This window comes from Megascapheus bottae, chromosome 3, assembly GCF_031878675.1.
Source record: "Megascapheus bottae isolate mThoBot1 chromosome 3, mThoBot2.hap1, whole genome shotgun sequence".
NCBI lineage: Eukaryota > Metazoa > Chordata > Mammalia > Rodentia > Geomyidae > Megascapheus > Megascapheus bottae.
In genome coordinates this window covers 36260178-36279316 of record NC_143511.1, presented here as the reverse complement: position 1 = coordinate 36279316, position 19139 = coordinate 36260178, and the positions used below count along the sequence as shown (strand labels likewise).

The 19139-nt window shown below is 47.1% G+C and overlaps 1 protein-coding gene across 11 annotated transcripts in view; it reads left to right on the top strand.

Annotated features, from left to right (window-relative positions):
• Wnk2 (WNK lysine deficient protein kinase 2) overlaps nt 1-17869 on the top strand; it is a 120208-nt gene extending 102339 nt beyond the window's left edge. For 2 of the 11 annotated variants that reach the window (XM_090329911.1, XM_090329906.1), the window contains exons 27-31: nt 530-628; nt 6603-6647; nt 8364-8602; nt 14779-14890; nt 16046-16860. In XM_090329911.1, coding sequence (XP_090186037.1) covers nt 530-628; nt 6603-6647; nt 8364-8602; nt 14779-14890; nt 16046-16107 — 557 coding nt within the window. In that variant the 3' untranslated portion in view covers nt 16108-16860. Of the gene's footprint in view, nt 1-529; nt 629-6602; nt 6648-6937; nt 7006-8363; nt 8603-14778; nt 14891-16045; nt 16863-17671 lie in introns of those variants that run through there. The other 9 variants (XM_090329907.1, XM_090329904.1, XM_090329902.1 and 6 more) reach the window with 8 other exon arrangements.
• Nucleotides 17870-19139: the final 1270 nt, after the last annotated feature.

Below are 19139 nucleotides of genomic sequence, written 5' to 3'. Positions count from 1 at the left end.
AGTGGGGAAGGGATGGGACCTGGCATCTTTCTCTGTTCCGTGGTGCCCGTTCCTAGGCACTGGCTGCCCTGCCCCTCCCACCTCCCTGCAGTGGAGCCTGATGGTGCTAAACACCCACCGGGTCCTTCCAAAATCCATGGGGGACGGCTGGGGGACAAGGGCTCAGCTCTCAAGCTGGGAGTTTGGCCCTGAGGAGGAAATGCTGTCTCGTCAAAGCTGCCATGGACGGCAGCAGCTGCTCCATAAGGCGTTCTCCTGTCCTCACCATCTCTGTCCAGAGAAATCATGGTGACTGATCCAGGTGCCCCGCCCCACCCCACCCACCCCTCTCCTCCGAGCCGCTTTTCTTCTGCTCCTACTGTTGCCTCCTCCCATTCCATGGTCAGTGGCTTTGGTGCTCGGGCTGGGCTAGTTGGAGCCGTGGATGTTAAGTTTCAGGCTGGTGTGGCTGTTGGTGTGGAGAAGGAATCGCAGCAACCTATACTTGATAAGTGTCTCTCTGTTTTCTTCCCTTTATATTCATTTGCAGGCTGGACGGTTTACCACCCAACGTCTGAGAGAGGGGCCTATAAGTCTAGTAGCAAGCCTCGTGCTCGATTCCTCAGTGGACCCGTATCTGTGTCCATCTGTCTGTATTTGTTCTTTTGTATTTTCCCACCTCCCAGCCCTTGGTTTCTCCCCTCTCCACCCCCTGTCTTCATTACTTCTCATGCATTTCATAGGATGCCTCCCCCCACTCCTTGAAGTCACCTCCTCCATATGAAAGGTGGACCCCAGAGCCCTTCCTGTTGAATACCACTGCCCACAGTCACCCCAGCCCCAACGGCTGTGTGTATGCTCTTGGCTGCGCCTGGGCACCAAAAGCATGCGCAGCAGCATGCCTGCCTCTGCCACCACCCCTCCACCCCCACCACAGGCCAGGGTGTTCTGCATCTCTCCCATCACCTCATTTATTTTGTTTTTCTTATGTTGAATGTAGTTTTCTGTTGCAACTGTGGCCACTCTACATGTCTGCTCGTCCCTAGTTCCAGTGACAACAAAAAGGCAACCCCAACCTTCTCTATGTGCACAGGGTGTTGCACACATGCCTAACTCTGAAGACCCACGTGTAGTGGGTCAGTGCAGCTGTAAAGGCCCCCAGAGGACATAATCCCTATGCCGGAGGCCAAGGCCCAACACTCAGCCCATTCCCTGCATGTGGAGATGCTAAGAATGTGCTCCAGGGGCTGAGGATGTAGCTCGGTGGCAGAGCCCTTGCCAAGCATGCAAAAAGGCCCTGGGTTCCATCCCCAGTAGTACATACCAAAGAACGTGCTCCCCTAGGGCTTCCCTAGACCCTCCTAGCACCATGCAGGAAGGTCCTGCCTCCTCTGTGATCTCTCTTCACCCTTTGCTCACTCCAACTCCAAAACAGACACTTAATACTCGCCTCCTGCAGCCGTTCCTTTGAAACCTACATCCTGCCTGGCCCCCTTGTCCTCTCCCACCCAGCTGGAGCACCCTGTGAAGTGTGTTTTCCTCTGACCCCATGAGACCTCTCAGAAATGAACTCAATGAGCAACTCCTCAAACCTCTACCAAATTACAACCACCCACTTCCTGCCTTCCTCAGATACCCCGGGCTGTGTGTCCAGTACCCAGGAGTGCACACCTGCTTGGGGCTGCCCACCATTGCGCATTTTGTTTATAACCCTCCCTATGATTGGCAAATGAATCAAAAGCTGTGAAGCTTTTAGAGGGTTTTTAGTTTTAGGCTTTTTTTTCCTTTTTAGGGATTTTATCTTTTTAAAGGAAAACTAGAACTTTTGACAATTAGATTGGAGATACTGGTTTGGGGCATGTGACTTTTTGATTGTATAACAAAGATACATTGTCCTTGTGGGGACCCAGAGGCCATGTCTTTAGTAGGTGACCATTGCCATTCCCCGCTCTCCTCATCAGAGGCCCACATGTGTCATCAGTCTCCAGGCAAGGCCAGTCAAGGGCACAAGGCCACGTGAAAATGCTAAGAACTTCCCAGTGGCTTCTCATCCATTTAATAGGCTGCTTCATTGGGGCCACAGCGATGTCTGATTGGTGGTGCATCTGTGTGGCTTCTGGCCAGTTGCAGCAGCAGGCCAGCCCCGTCCCTGTCCTCCAGCCTCATTGTGGCCTCTGCTTGCCAAATGACTCTCTTTGCTGTCCCTGGTGTGCATGCAGCTCATTGCTGGAGTTTGTTACCAGGGGTAAGAGCACCTGAGTATCAGGTGCTTCCATCCTCAGAATCGCTGGTCATAGGAACCACAGCAGAATACATGGTGACTTTCCCATGGCACCTGGATCAAGTAGTTCACCAACCAACCATTGCACAATTATGTCTCTGAGATCAGCACTGCTTCTCTACCCAACATTGTGCTTTTAGAGGCTTTGGTAGTTTTACTATAAATTAGTCCAAGTTTTCAAAAAGAAATGAAAGAATGAAATTCAGAAGGAATATCTAAGTGACTTGGCCAGGTGGCTTTGGATGTGGTGTGTGCCACCCACCAGGACCTTGTGAACTCTGGATTTGTGATTTTCCAGCCCAGTCCCTTTTGAGGTAGAGTTGGCTAATTCAGTCTTCAGGTAATACTGTGATCCCCCTTCCCTGTTCTAAAGTGGCCACTGCTCTGGCAGAGTTTAGGTAGGCATGTGCTCTGGGTGCCTCTTGCTAGAGTGCAGACATGAGAAAATAATGGTCCAGCTATCAGATGGGCTCTAGGCCACTTCATCAATCCTCAACACACACACACACACACACACACACACACACACACACACACACACACACACACACACACACACACACTATAGAAATATTGCCAGAAAGGCTCTTCTGTCCTATATGCTACCGATCTGGGCTCTAGGGTCCAGGATTTTCATGGATTTTCATGCTTCCTGGGTAAACTGCAGCAGAGACTCCCAGAGAAAGCAGCACTTTGAGGTCTGTGAGGACTGAGTCAGGGACTAGAGGGAAAGTCAAAGCCTTATGAGCACATGAAGTGATAGGAATGAGACAAATGTGGGACCAAGACTAGGGAAGGCCCGTGGCTCAGTGGCAGTTGAGCAGGTGGCTGGGATGGTGCTGGCTTATATTCACTTCTACATAGCTATGGGGTGTGAGGTGGAGGTGATGCTGCAAAGTCACTTGATAAAGCCTGGAGAAAGTCTTAGCTCATGACCTTGGTATATGACACCTCCATCTCATGGAAGACAAAAAGTTAAAGAAAAAAATAAGCCTTAATTTTATTTTTATTTTTGGTGTCTGTCCTGGGGATTGAACTTATGGCCTAAGCACTATTCCTGAGCTCTTGTGCTCAAGGCCAGTATTCTACTATTTGAGCCACAGCTCTACTTCAGGCTTTTCGATGGTTAATTGGAGATAAGAGTCTCACAGACTTTCCTGCCCAGACTGGCTTCACAGTACAATCCTCAGCTCTTAGCCGCCTTCATAGCTAGGAGTACCGGCTTGAGCCACTGGTACTTGGCTTTAGATTACTTTGATGTACAGAAAGATGTGAGCTTTCATGAAGTTACAGAAGGAGAAACAACCCCAGACAGTGCAGGCTGTAGACCTGTCTGGAGTTAGAGCAGCAAGTGGCTCCAGAGGTAGGACTGAGCCCCACAAGGTAGACCACTCCCCAGAGAGTAAGGACTATGTATCAGAACCCCACCTCCAGTTTGAGAGAAGCCCCTGGCTCAGACTCACACCTGGCTTTTCATGCACAATCTCCTTTATGGGAGGCAGAAAATACACCCTAAAGGTCGGTGCCCACAGAGAGGAGATGGCCAGGCACAGAACCTGAGACAGGGATCTAGTGGTTCTGTTTGTCAGAAGCTACGGCTACAGCCCACTGAGCTGCTGCCTCTGTTTTCTCTGCTGAACAGAAAGGCACGGACACTTCCCAGGCCTTCCTCTGCCCACAGGATCCATTCGGTTGTATTGTTCTTGTCCCTGGCCCATAGCTATATCAGTTCTGGCACAAGTACCTGTGTCCCTTTTAGCCTTCTACCCTGGAATGTTCTCTCTCCCTTGGAGACACTGAGAGTTCAACAAGGTCCCCAACAGAGGACACAAGGAGAGGAGCCTCCACCCACATTGCCCACCAGCCCTCAACCTCTGCAGCCCATGCTACCCAGACCAGTGAGACTCATCACCAAGGGCTGTCAGAGCAGATGTGTGAGCTCCAGAGCCAATTACACATGTCCCCAGACCACTCTGGCAGAACCAGGGTTCCTCATTTCTCGATGAATACTTTGTGGACCATTCTAGGCTCTCTTCTCAGCTTGAGTTGCTCAATATACAGTCTATAGGATGTCTCGGCCTTGGATATCAGAACAGGGAGCAGTGCTGCTGTTGGGCAGCACTGTCCCATCAGAGGTTTAGAGGAGAAATGAGGCAGAGCTTTATGGATTAGGTAGAGGAGACTAGGCCAGCCCGAGCCACTTAATACCAAGGCTGACCCTGCAGGTCAGTGTCTGTGTGAATGATGTGGCACCCAATGTTCTTATGAATGTTCAATATTTGAACACTAAGATATAAAAAGCAAGTGTGAAGAATTGCTTCAGACCTGACCTACTTTTTAAGCCTTCTGTCTTTGTCAGTCATCCAGGACTTCGAATCTGTCCTGCTTTAGACGTCCACCTTGCCACTAAAGAAGGGTTTGAATGGTGGTGTGTGCTGGTGCTGTGGACGGAGCAAGCTGACAGCTCAAGAGCAGCATCTGGTTTGGGTCAGAGTATAACTCCAGGCTGAGCAGGACAGGGGCCTCACCCCACTGCAGCAACAGGCAGGCACCCCACAAGAGCAGGGGGAGCCTGGTTAAAATCAGAGGAAGAGGAGCTCCTTCTCTGGCTGGCCTTGTCCACTTTCATTGCTGCCCTGGGAGAGAGGAGCCCATGGATGTCTATCCTCACGGTGTGGAGTGGTGGTGGCTTGTCTAACAGATGTTCCCTGGTGGGCATGAGAAGAACAGGCGCTGGGCCAAGTCAGAAATGCTGTGGGAGATGGATTGGGAGAGATCTAAGGATGGACAAGACTGCCCGGCACATGCTCCCTGCCAAGAGGCAGCAGCTACCTGGAGGTTTTGCACCAGTGCTACCCACAAGCAGTGTGACCTTGATGTCAGTGGAGCAGTTCTGAGTGATATAGAGGAGCCTGAGTGCTCTGGTCATCTGAGGCTGGAGTCCAGGAAGGTCCAGCCTCACAGTGTCCTTTAGTCTTCCAGCCATTTTTATGCAATTACTGTGGCCCACATGGAGCGCCCGCCCCACCCAAAACTACAAAAACATGGCTTCTCTCCCGGTGTCCCTTCTCTCCCAACCCAGGCTACAACCTTGCATGGAAAACAATCCTTTTGACTCTTAACAGTGGATCAGAGATCTGTTGGCTCTCTCCTGCTCACTCCTCTCTGTGTCTCCAACCAAAGAGCTCACTTTTCCCCACTTTATCCTTAGACTCACACTGAATGAACTGATAATAGTCAAGACCATTTGATCAGTTTCTGGTTGCAGAATACACAGCCTGACACTGAGCTCAGACAAGGAGGCCAGCTCAGTGTCTGCCTTCTGTCCCCTAAGGCAAGAAGTAAATAGAAAAGCATGGCACCCCTTCCTGGGTAGTGGGTGTCTATTGGGCAGAGGTAGTATGTTTGGGCACTGGATGTCTGTGGGCCCTCCCTGCTAATGTGGCTTTGCCGGGTGACCTTGGGGAAGTCTGAGCTCCTCCTTGCCAGTTCCAGTTCTCTAGGACAAAGGATGAACTGGAATGGTAGCGAATCTTACGTAGCACCTAGTCAAGCCCCTACCCCTACCATCTAGGCCCTGCGAATATCAGATTCAATGTGTTGACCTGCCTGACCTTCTCTAGACCATGTCTGGGCCATGAAGATGGGTCCACTAACCTGGTAGTTCAGTGACGAGGCCACGTCCTGCCCCTAGGAAAAGGAACCATGACAAGAGAGGCTGCATAGGCTCCCCAAATCAGTCAGCCCTGAGATCCACCTTTCCATTAACCTTGCTGCCTGTCTCACCTCTTTTAAGGCAGACATCTAAGATCCAGAATTGGCCTCAAACCTACAAAAACAATGTATCTTTTTGCACTAGGAAAACCTCCTGGCCTCAGAGGCCAGCCAACCCAGGTTATACCCCACTCCATTCTGGGGGAGAGGGAGAAGGGCTTTAACATTTAGTGGGTTTTTATGCCTCAACCAGTGGGGCTCCCAAAAGTTGGGCTTTTGAAAACCAAGCAGTGTGCCTTTTTTTTTTTCTTCCTTCCCTGCTTTTCTTTTTTTCTTTCTCTTTTTTTCTGGAATATGCTTCTAGACACAAAACACTTTTCCTTAAAGCTTGGGGGGGCGGGGGCATACCTTGGCACCTCTGCCTCCTCAGCAAAGCCGAGAGAGCTGCACACTAACTCTGGGGACGCTGCCCCCATACCCCAGGCCAAGTTGGCCTTCCTCTCCGAACTGCTGCCTGTGTCTGTCCCTCCCTGCACACTGATGACTTTTGCTTAAGTGTGGTAGTGTGACCGGTGTGTGCTGTTCTGCCTAACCCTGTGGTCTTGTGTCGTTTGTTTTTCCCTTACAGGGTCAGCCCTGAAGCGTCTCTGCCTAGGCAAAGAACACAGCAGTAGTAATTATCCGGGTTTTTTACCCCCTTTGCCCCCTCTCATCGCATGGGCTTTATTGTGGCTAGTGCGCATCAGGGCCTCCTGTGGCTGGGCGGCGTGGCCTGCTCTGTGCCCACCCTGCCGGGCTCTGCTTTGCTTCTGCCTGGCAGGACAGCTGCCCTTGGCTTCCCTTCGTGTCTCCATGGCTCCTAGAGTTTATGCGGTCTCGCCCGTTCACATCTAACAGGCTTGCCCTTCTCTGGAATGTCCACAAATTACCATTCATTAATTGGCTCCTTTTCCAAAATCATAGGCATCAGTATTTCCTTGAAGTGCTAAAGATGAATGCTTTCCCCGAGGAGAGATACCAGGACCAAATGGGTATTAGTCTAACTGGGCCACTCACCCTCCCTCCCTTTTCACTCTCTCTGTCTTTCTTCCTCTCCCTTCCTCTCTCTTTCTTCCTCTTTCTCTATCTTTTTCTTTCCTTCTCCCTTTTTTAAAATTTTTTTTTGAAAAATTTCCTTTTCTGGGCTAAAAATTACATGTAGAAATAGCTTTCTGTGTGTAAAACTCATCACTAATTTTTAATTATTTGTGTCTGTGCTCTGTCATTGCTACCCACTAAAGTTCACTACATTTTGGAACAGCTTGTTTGAAGAGATGGTCATTAGCTGGGATTTTTTTTAATTACTATTTTTTTATTGTGAAGAAAAAAACTTTAATTGGCCTACTCAAAATTGACAGCCAGAAATTTTCTCTGCAAGGTAGAAGGAGGATGATTCAGTTATAAAATTTACAAGTTATCTGTTGGCCTTTAAAAAACAAAAACAAAAATCGGGCTGGGAGTTTGGCCTAGCTGTAGAGTGCTTACCTAATATGCACAAAGACTCAGGTTCGATTCCTCAATACCACATACATAGAAAAAAGCTGGAAGTGGTGCTGTGGCTCAAGTGGTAGAGCTCTAGCCTTGAAAAAAAGCCCAAGGACAGTGCTCGGGCTCTGAGTTCAACCCCCAGAACTGGCAAAAATAAATAAATAAATACACAACAAGATTGGATTCAAGCAGTCAAGCACTTTAGTTATCAGAACAGCTCCCAGCAAACCCTGCTCCCTCCCAAAGCATCACCCTTCCCACGCTTAGGGCCCTGGGTTTGGGTACCTTTATTAATACCTTCCCCAAATATCTCAGTAGGAAAACATACCATTTCTTGGTCTTGAATTCCAGACAAGCAAGATGGGAAAATTCATGGAACTGTAACTATTAATACAGCCTGTCCAGGGGAGGGGTGCAGGCTGTTGGTGGCCTTTGTACATTGCATACTTTGCAAGGTGTCCTAGCATCTTCACGCTATGCTGAGGATGCAGAGGTCAGAGGGCTGGAAGAGTCTGACCCTCTTCCCTGGGATGCCCCTCCCTTGCGTGTCCAGCTGTGTCAGGAATCTCCCACACCCTCATACGTGAGTCTGGTGCGATGGGCAGCAGTGGGGAAAATGGGTTCTTAATGAGGGATAGCCCCTAGCCTGGCTTAGGAGATGGTGAGGCCACCTGTCATAGCTCAACCACTCTCTGCCCATAGTCAGTGTTCTACCAATCCAGACCACCTCTTGAAGCAAGGTGTTGCCTGGCCAAAGTGAGGCCATTGTCTCAGCCATCACATAAGAATAACTGCAGCCAGCCCACCCGTGGTGCTGGGCGAATGTGTGGCATCACCAATCCTGGTCTATGTGACTCCCCAGGGTCCTCCACCAGCAGCCTGGCCCCAGGCCCCGAGCCTGGTCCCCAGCCCACCCTGCACGTCCAGGCACAGGTGAACAACAGCAACAACAAGAAAGGTACCTTCACCGATGACCTGCACAAGCTGGTGGACGAGTGGACGACCAAGACGGTGGGGGCAGCCCAGTTGAAGCCAACGCTCAACCAGCTGAAGCAGACTCAGAAGCTGCAAGACATGGAGGTTCCTGGCGAAGCACGGGCTGTGAGTACAGGGTGGACACAGGCCTTCTCCCAGGGACAGGACGACGGGCCTGGTGCCAGTGGAGCCTTGTTAGCATCTGCATGACATGGGTTCATCGTGCTAAGCCCTTTGCTTCCCTGGGCTGAGTTCATCTTACCACAGCCCTCCTTCCTGTTTCAAGCCATTTTATATTCCTATCAGCAGCACACAAGGTCTCAGATTCCCCCAGATCTTCAGCAACATTAGTTATCCTCTGGTTTTTTTTTTTTTTTTTTTTTTTTTTTTGCCAGTCCTGGGCTTGAGCTCAGGCCTGTGCCCTGTCCTTGGACTTTCTCAAGGCTAGAGCTCTACCACTTGAGCCTCAGCACCGCTTCCGGCTTTTTTCTATGTATGTGGGACCGAGGAATCGAACCCGGGTCTTCATGCATGCTAGGCAAGCACTTTAACCACTAGGCCAAACTCCCAGCCCCCTCTGGTTTTTTTTGACAGTGGCCCTTCTTGTGAACTGTGAGGTGGTATCCTGTGGTTTTGATTTGCATTCCCTTAATCATTAGTGATATGCAGCATTTTTTTCAGGTGCTTATTTATCCACTTGCCTATTTTCTTTGCCCATTTTTTTCAGTCAGTTTATTGGTCATAAACCTTGAACTCAGGGCCTGAGAACTGTCCTTGAACTTTCTCAAGGCTAGAGCTCCACCACTTGAGCCTCAGCACCACTTTGGGCTTTTTTCACTCAAGGCTAGTACTATGCCACTTTGAGCCACAGCACTATTTCCTGTTTGGGGGTGGTTAATTGGAGATAAGATTTTATCTTGTCTGGACCAGCTTTGAACCACAATCTTGGATCTCAGCTTTCTGAGTGGCTAGGATTATAGGTGTGAGCCACCGGTACCCAGCAGGTTTTTGCTGCTATTACTGAGTTTTACAAATTCTCTGTATACTCTGGACATTAATCCCTTGTGAAGTAGATGATCTGAAAATATTTATTTAGGTGTGAGCCACCGGCTCACATCTGTAATTCTAGCTACTCAAGAAGATGACATCCAAGGATCAGGGTTCAAAGCCAGCCCAGGCATGAAATTCAATGAGACTATATCTCCAGTTAACCACCAGAAAACTGCTGTGGCTTACAGTGGTAGAGTGTGAGCCTTCAGCTGAAGAGTTCTAGGACAGCACCCAGACCCAGAGTTCAAGCCCCATGACCAACCCCCCCCCAAAAAAAGGAAAAAGTATTTCTTCCATTCTGTCAGTTACCTTTTTACTTTGTTGATCATGTCCTTTTACACATAAAGGTTTAAATTTTATCTTTTTTGCTTCTGTTCCTCAAACCTTCGGCAGCATATCTGAGAAAAATCATTACCAAGTCTAATGTTATGAAGTTTTCCCCTTTATGCATTCTTCTAGGAGTTTTACAGTTTCAACTTGTGTGTATGTACATGTGTATATACCAGTCCTGGTGCTTGAACTCAAGGTCTGGGTGCTATCCCTCAGCTCTTTTTGTTCAAGATTAGCACTCTACCACTTGAGCCATAACTTCACTTCAGGCATTTTGGTGGTCATTTGGAGTTGAGTCTTACAGACTTTCCTGTCAAGGCTGGCCTTGAACTTTGATCCTGTGGGGCAGTGGTAGCTCAGGCCTATAATTATAGCTAATCAAGAGGCTGATGCCTGAGGATCAAGGTTCAGAGCCAGCCATGTCACAAAAGTCCATGAGACTTTCATGTCCAATTAACTACCAAAAAGGAAAAAAAAAAGCCAAAAGTGGAGCTACTCAAGGACACCATCCAGAGCCTGAATTCAAGCCCCAGGACTGACGCAGAAACAAGCAACACACACACACACACACACACACAGACACACACACACCCTCTACCTGTCCTTTCCTCCACTGAGTGTGATTGTTCTTGTCAGAAGTCACATGAGGGGAATGGGAGTTTGTCCTAGTGGTAGAATGCTTGCCTACCTTGCACGAAGTCCTGGGTTTGATTCCTCAGCACCACATACACAGAAAAAGCCAGAAGTGGTGTTATTGCTCAAGTGATAGAGCCCTCGCTAGCCTTGAGAAAGCCCAAGGACAGTGCCCAGACCCTGAGTTGAAGCCCCAGGAGTGGCAAAAAAAAAAAAGAAAAAAGAAAAAGAAATCACCTGAGGGCTGAGGGAAATGCGACTCAATGGTAGAGAGAATACATAAGGCTCTGAGTTCAATCCTCAGCACCATGAAGAAAATATAAATACATTTGACCATACATATGAAATGTATTTCTTGGTGGCTTACTCTCATTGGTATAACTATCTGCCTTTATACCCATTCTACATTATTCCAATTACTATATCTTTGTAGTAAAGTTTGAGGTTAGAAACTTTGAGGTTTAAAAGTTTTGAAACACTTTAAAGATATTTGTATAATGTTTTATTTGTATGATTTTTTTCCTGTTTCTGAACAAAAAGGTCATTGGAATTCTGATACAGAGTGCATAGATTATTTCATGCCTGAGCACTGTCCTTGGGCTTTTCTCAGGGCTAGCACTTTACCACTGGCTCCACAGCACCACTACCAGCTTTTCTATATATGTGGTACCAAGGAATCGAACCCAGGTCTTCGTGCATGCTAGGCAAGCACTCTACCACTAGGCCAAATTCCCAGCCTCGTGTAGTATTTTTATATTTTAAGAATATTTAGCCAGGCGATGGTGACTCATGGCCTGTAATTCTAACTACTCAGGAGACCAAGATTTGAGAATCGCAGCTCAAAGCCAGCCCCAGCATGAAAATCCATGAGACTCTTACCTCCAGTTAACTACCAGAAAACTGGAAGTGGTACTGTGACTCTTAAGTGGTTGAACACTAGACTTGAGCTGAAGAGCTCAGGAACAGCGCCCAGGCCCAGAGTTCAAGCCCCATAACTGACTCTAATAAAAAAAATAAATGAAGAAAAAGAAGAAGAAGAAGAAGAAGAAGAAGAAGAAGAAGAAGAAGAAGAAGAAGAAGAGAAAGATAGATAGATGGATAGATAGATAGATAGATATTTAGATGTTTTTATTTTGGGGGTTTGAGTTCAGGGCTTCATGCTTGCTAGGCAGCCATGCCTATAGTCCTATCTATTTTAGTTATTTTTCACATAGGGCCAATCTAGACACAGTCCTCCTAATTATTCCTTTCATAGCTAATATGACAGGTACACAGTAATATGCCCAGCTGTTGTTGTTGAGACGGAACTTTAAGAACTTCTTGCTCCAGCTAACTTATAATCCTCATGGATCTCCTCATTTTGACTAACTGGGATTAGAGGTGTGAGCCACCATTCCTGACATGTCTTCTAGTTCTTGACCCTGAGATTTCTTTTCCATATATTTATATCTTCTTTAATTTCTTAAAACTTCCCTTTTGTAAAAAATATTCCATTTATAGACATAAATAAAAGATACTTGAGTTTCACATTCCAGCTATTGTGAATATGCTGCTATGAACACCAGTAAATGAATATCTATTTGAGGCCCTACTATAAACTCTGAAGTCTGAACTCGTGGCCTTTGAATTGCCATCCTGGTGCTCTACCATTTTGAGCCACTCCTTCAGCTCTGTTTATTTATTTCTTTTTGCTAGTTATTTTTGCGATAAGCTTTTGTGAACTATTCTGCCTGAGCTAGCCTCAGACTCTTGCCCTTCCACTCAGTCTCCTGAGTAATCCTGTTTTTAGTTCTTTTGGTTATACACACAGGAGTGGACCAGCTGACAAGATCATATAATGCCACATTCAACTTATTGGAGAAATTGCCGCTCTTTTTTTTCCATAGCAGGCACAGAATTTTACATTATCAGAGTCAGTGAACATGTACAAAAACATCAGGAATTGCATTAATCTTAGGGTTGTTTTGGACATTTTAAGAATAAGTCTTTAGGGGCCTGGAGTTTGGCCTAGTGGTAGAGTGCTTGCCTAGCACAAAGACCTGGGTTTGATTCCTTGGTACTGCATACATAGGAAAAAGCCAGAAATGGTGCTTTGGCTCAAGTGGTAGAGCTCTAGCCTTGAGAAAACCCAAGGACAATGCTCAGGCCCTGAGTTCAAGGCCTAGGACTGGCCAAAAAAAAGGATAAGTCCTTAACAAGTCTTCAAGTCGCTGTTTATCCTTGCCTTCTTTCATATCTTTTTCTTTTCTTTCTTTCTTTTTTTTTTTTTTTTGTCAGTCATGGGGCTTGAACTCTGGGCTTGGGTGCTGTCTCAGCTCAAGATTACCATCCTACCCCTGGGCCTGGGTGTTGTCTCTGAGCTTTTCAGCTCAAGGCTACTGCCCTACGCACCTTGAGCCACAGTGCCACCACTCTCCAGTTTTCTAGTGGTTAATTGGAGATAAGAGGGCCTGGGTTGGCTTTGAACCATGATCCTCAGATCTCAGCTTCCTGAGTAGTTGGGATTACAGGCGTGAGCCACTGCCCTCAGCCTTCTTTCATTTCTTTTGGCAGTTTCATTATTATTGTTGATTGGGGCAATACTAGGGTTTGAACTTAGAGCCCTGTATTTGGTAGACAAATGGTCTATCATTTGGGCCATGCCTCCAGCCCTGATTTGTCAGTATTTTATAGTTTTCAGTATATAAATTTTCATTTCCTTAAACTTATTCCTAGGTATTTTGTTCTTTTTGATGCTATTTTAAGTGCAATTGACTCTTTAATTTCCTGTTTTAGCAGGGAACACATTGTGAATGAGCAGAAAGGCAACTGAGTTTTGCATGTTGATTTGTGTATCTTGAAGTTTCTCCTGATTAGCTTCAACAGTGGTTTTGTGCATTCCTTAAGATTAACTATATCATCTTTGGTCAGACGTATTTATCTCCTTCCTTCTCTTGATTTTTCTTGCCTAGTCTTTCTAGGTGGACCTCAAATGCTGTGTTGACTAGCAGTGATGAATAAAAGTGTCCTTCTCCTGTTCTCAATCCCAGAGGAAATTTTTACATCTTCTGCCATTAGCCATGATGCTTGGCATGGATTTTTCACACATGGCTTTTACTTAATTTGTTGGAGGTTTTTGTTTGTTTGTTTGCTAGTCCTGAGGCTTGAACTCAGGGCCTGGGCACTGTCCTTGAGTTTACTCAAAGCTAGCACTCTACCGCTTGACCACAGCACCACTTCCAGCTTTTTCCGTGCATGTGGTACTGGGAACTCAAAACCAGGGCTTCGTGCATGCGTGGCAAACACTCTACCACTAGGCTACATTGTCAGATTTTCTTTCTGCATTGGTAGAGATGATTGTTTTTTTTCTTTCATTTTGTTAATGTGTGTTGTATTGATGAGTTTTCATGTATTGAACTATAAAGGAAAACCTTTGAAAACATAAGTTGGAATTTGGAAAAGATAAAACTGACCAAGTTTTACCTACCAAGTTAAGTATCTTAGATAAAATGGAAAATTTTTCTAGAAACACAAGCTGATCATCACTCTTGCATTGCTGAAATAGGTCTCATCTGGTCACTGTACAGGATCTTTCTAATCTACTAAATTCAGTTTGCAAATCTGTACAGTGTTTTTCTTTGCTAATTTTCCCTGCCTGGAGTTCCCATAAATTCCTGGAGTATCTAATCATGTCTTTTTGAAATTTGGCACAGTCTTTTGGCCATTACATCTTCCCATAGGGCTTGAACTGAAGGTCTAGGTGCTGTCCCTTCGCTTTCTCACTAGTGCTCTACCACTTAAGCCATACCTCCATGTGTGGCATTTTGGTGTTTAATTGGAGATAAGAGTTTCACAGACTTTAATGCCTGGGATGGGTTTGAACCTTGATTCTTAGATCTCAGCCTCCTGAGTAGCTAGGATTAACACATGTGATCCATTGGTGCCCAGCTCCAGTAATCCCCCCCAAAATACTCCTTTCTCTCTTTTCCTTCCATGACTTCCATAATACATTCATCAGTCCATTGAGTGGAGCACACTCCAGACCCTCGAGGCACTGTTCGCCCATCTGCCCTCTCTTTCTCTTTCTGTTCCTCAAACTTGATCAAGTTTCCTCAAACTATCTCAAGTTTGGCTCTGAGTGGCTGGGCTATAGCTTTAGGGAAGGATGATGTGAAGGTGATGCCCTATGCTTATCCTCCTGGTGGGTTGAGAGATCACTTCTTCTTAAGGCTGGAGAAACTTTGGGAACCCAAAGGGCCAGTAGATTGCAGCCCCTTGTACCTGTATCTTCTTGTCTCTGTATCTCATAGACGACTACACCTCGAGCAGGAGTGGGAATGCCATGTCTGGCCCCAGTGCCTGGCCCTCTGTCCACCTCAGCTATTCCTGGAGCCACCCCTGCCCTGCCTGTGCCCACACCAGGTATTGTCCACGCCAGCCTTCCAGATCCCTCCATGTTCACTGCTTCTAGGTCAGTTCAGAAGTTTGTTTCCAACTCCAGTGTTTTGGAGACCCTGAGCAGCCCAGAGGGGCAGGCCAGCAGGTTGGGTTAGCTGGAACCTCACGCCCATACCTATGTTGCCAGTGTTCCTGAGATTACCTGTCATCTGCACAGTGGGGCCCTGGCTGCACATCGCATAGTCCTCTGTCCTCACCCTGGCCAGATGGAGCCCTGGCAACTGCCATGTAGTCCTGTCTACATGACTCCCCCATGTGGGCATAGGGTCTGGCCACCAGGGGGCGCATTGAGCAGAAAGACTCTTCCCCTGCTGCTTCAGACCCCACTGCCTGTTCTTGAGTTGAAGGTTAGAAGCATGCAGAAGTATAGTGACATCACTCTGCAGAAATGCAGGGTCTTGAATTGCAGGTTTTCTGTTCCCTCCTGTAAAGAAAGACATGTTAAAAAAAAAAGTCATTTATCCCAGAAGATCTATTTCAGTTGCAGTGGATTCATGACTAGATGCCTCTCCATAGGAAGTTGAAGAGATATTGAATTGTTTATGCATCTAAAGCAGAAGCCTGATGCTGAAGCTGGCCACTGGTAGCTCATCCCTCTAATCCTAGCTACTCAGGAGGCTGAGATCTGAGAATCATGGTTCAAAGCCAATCTAGGCAGGAAAGTTCTTGAAACTCCTATTAATCACAGAAAAGGTTAAAGGTGGCACTGTGGCTCAAGTGGTAAAACACTAGCCTTGAGCAAAAGGAGCTCTCAGTGACATTGCCCAGGCCCTGCATTCAAGCCCCAGGACCGGGATGGGTGGGGTGAGTGAAAGTTGAATCTAAGACCTTGGTGATTGATGAGCTGCAAGTGCTAGGTGAGCCCAGCTTGTCATGCTCAATTGAGCAAGATCTCCCTGGGCTTGTTCATGATTGAGAACAAGTGACAGGCCAGAGGGGGACAATGGCAGAAGTCAGTCTACCGGTAAGGAATATCCAGAGCTTTTTTGAAGCCTGCCAGAGACATGAGGTAAACAAATGCCCGGGTAGCTGGCAAGCTGTTATGAGCCATAACAGGTACCATCTTCTCAGCTCAGGGATCCTACACCCACTTCATTTCTTTTTCCACCATTTTTACAGAGGGCTATGAACTGCCTACCCCAACCAATAAACCTCTCCAGGACATTCTAAGGCTAACCTAAAGGGACAGTCTTTCTGGAAAATTCCATGGACACAGCCCAGATGAACACAAAATGGCCGAGATGGAAATGAAAGTTCCACAGACAGATGTTTCCTCTCCCCTCTGGAAGGCAGACTGCCTGGGGCCGCCCTGGGAACTACACTGTTCTGCAGCTCAATTATTTTGGTTTCAATATACGATTCCGTCAATGAAGTTAGGATTGAATTTTCTAGAGGGCTGTGCAGAATCTTCTGCCTGTATACAATACTGCAATCAGAGATTTAGGTTCTATGTTTGTAAAGAACCTTTCTTAATGAAGTGGCGCCTGCCCTCTCTCCCTTTCCTTCACCTGAGTGATAGTTTTCTCCCTAAAATGAAGCTAGTGACACAGTATCCCTCAGAGGCTATATTTGTAAAGGAGGAAAAAATAAAACACTGTGAAGCATTTTTGTTTTTGTTTTGTTCTTCTCATGTTCACTGGCGAGTCTTATGGAAGGCAGGTGAATGTGGCCCTGGCGTACCTGTCCTGAGCCTAAAGCCATGCCGTCCCTATCCTAGAGGAGGGGGTTATGGGGACTATGGGACCGGACCCCAGGCCTGTGATAGTGTCACTCTACCAACAGTGGCCTGTGCCCCCTAGGACACCAAGCTCCACTGGCCCTAACTCTGACTGGGCTGCTGTTCGGGCAGTGATTCCTTTTACAAGTTCAGGGGGCATGGGTGAGGTTCCTGCTCACATAAACTGAGTCTCCAGAGCATCCCTGTTGGCACTGACCCCCAGATGGCCTGGCTTAGAGGACTCCTTATGGCTCCTGGGCCTCCGTTTTCCCTCCTGGTGGGCTGAGCTCAAGCCAGACAGGGGCTCCCCTTTCAAGCTCTTGAGCTTGTTGAGAGGAAGATGAATGATGAGGGGCACCATGGGTCACACAAGGGGCACTGGTATTTCTGGTTGGCAGAGGGTCTTAGGTAAAGTTTGGGGAAAGGACCTCCCTATGTGGTCCCCGTCAGACCTCCATGCATGGTCTCATCCACGTTCATCCTGAGCACTGATTCATCTCCAGGCTTTCCAGCTAGAACTCATCACCTCTTGTTTGAGAACACTGTCTTGGTTCATTCAAGTTCCAAGCTTCATACCTCTCTGCTCAGGAGTGAAAAGACGACAAGGGTTACCTGTCCCAGAGGCAGCACAAATCTTGCAGCTGAATCTTGATGCCCACTATCAGCACTGACCCTGGGCAGAGGCAGAGGGGGCACAAGGTCACTGTTCTCTCCAGTGCATCTAAGAGCCAGAGGGTAGTTCACTCCCAGATGTTCTAGATGATCAGGAGCTGGCTGTCTTTCTCTGGCCTTGGCCATTCTCCATGCCTTTGTGGTTATAGAAGAAGAGCCTTATACTCTGCCGAGGACAAGACTCAGCACAAGGCATGGTCACAGTCAGGCTGGACCAGATATCTGGCCTTACCTTCCACCTTTGTGTCTGTAGCTCCCAGGAAAGATGGGGCCACGCGTAATAACAAGGCCCTGTCTCTGGTGAGAGATAAGTACTTCAGAGACCTATAACAAGCTGTGGCGGTTTTGTTTTCTAGATCCTGAGAGTGAGAAACCTGACTGACCAGGCCCGGATGCCAGGCCCCCATCGTGTCGTCCCCATGGAGAAGTGACAGACCTTCAGGGCTGGCCCACTGCTCTAGTCCAGTTCACGCTGTTTTGTAACCACTTTCTAAGCATTTTTTATTCACAATTGGAAACACAAATGTAATGCAAGAATAAAAAATATTTTGGGGGAGAAAGGATTGTGTTTATTGTTTTTGGTTTTTGGTACTCCAGCAGGCAGGTAATATGAATGTGCAGGCAGTGAAGAACAGTCCCAAGAGCTTGGTGCACTCAGGAAAGACTATTCTATTTAGCACCAGGCTAGAGGCTTATCTCCAAGCACTCTCATCCCAGGCACTGATTTGCAGTTCCCTTGGTGGACATGATACTATGACACACAGCTTGCCCTCTGGTCTTTGGAGACCAAAGACACCCACCTCCCAGCAGAGGTCCTGCATTCATGGAGGCCGGCAATAATCCTCCTTCCCGATTTCACTGACACCAACAGGACAGTGAGCAGCCAGTCTGGGGTCTGTGTGCTCCTGGGGGTGGAGGAGAGAACGAACCACTAGCTCCATAGAGGGTCCCCCTTCCACACATATGAGCTGTGTGTCCATAGCACATCTGAAAATGCAGGAAAACTGGCAGTGGCCTTGGTGGACAAGTGAGCCACACATGGGAGCATCACAGACTGGCTCAGCTGGGCTGAAGAAACACAGGACCTGGATAGAATTTGGGGTCTCATATATTAAAATGTGGGAAAGCTGCAGCTTCAGGTTTATGAATCTCTAACTGCGGTTTAACACTTCCTCCAGTGACAGGGGTGGAGTTGTTTTAGCAACTTTTGGACTTTGTCACCAGTAGAGACCACATGTTTCACTGTGACCATAAGGCAGTTGCCAGCACCTCAAAATATCATTTAAAATCATTCTGACAGAGTACCCAGTCTCTGGGATGTAAAGAGCATCTTATTGAAGGGTTAGTCAGTGCTCTGGGATCCCCAGATCCTAGGTCCATTTTGCTCCTTGTTTAGATACCATCTTCCTGTGCCTAGAAAGTGTTGTATGAGTATCAAGGCTCTTTGTCTGGTGGAGGCAGTGGTGTATGGTGTGTGTGTCTATCACTGTCAACACTTGGGTCATATTTTTGGTAATCTATCCTGTTTCTGGAGAATGATCTCAACTGTCACAATATACAAAAGATTGGAACATTATTATTGAACAACTTAGCCTGATGGTTTTCTAGAATGCTTTACCCATAGCAGAAACATTCATATATTCTTTTTCTTCCTCTCTTCTATTTTCTTTCTTTCTTGTTATTGTTCTTTCTTTTTTCTTTTCTTTCTTTTTTATTTTTTTGCTTGTTTTTGGTACTAGAGCTTGAACGCAGAGCCTCAAATGCACTGGGCAAGCCCTTTACCCCCGAGCCACACCCTGAACATTCATTTGTGTTCACGTATGT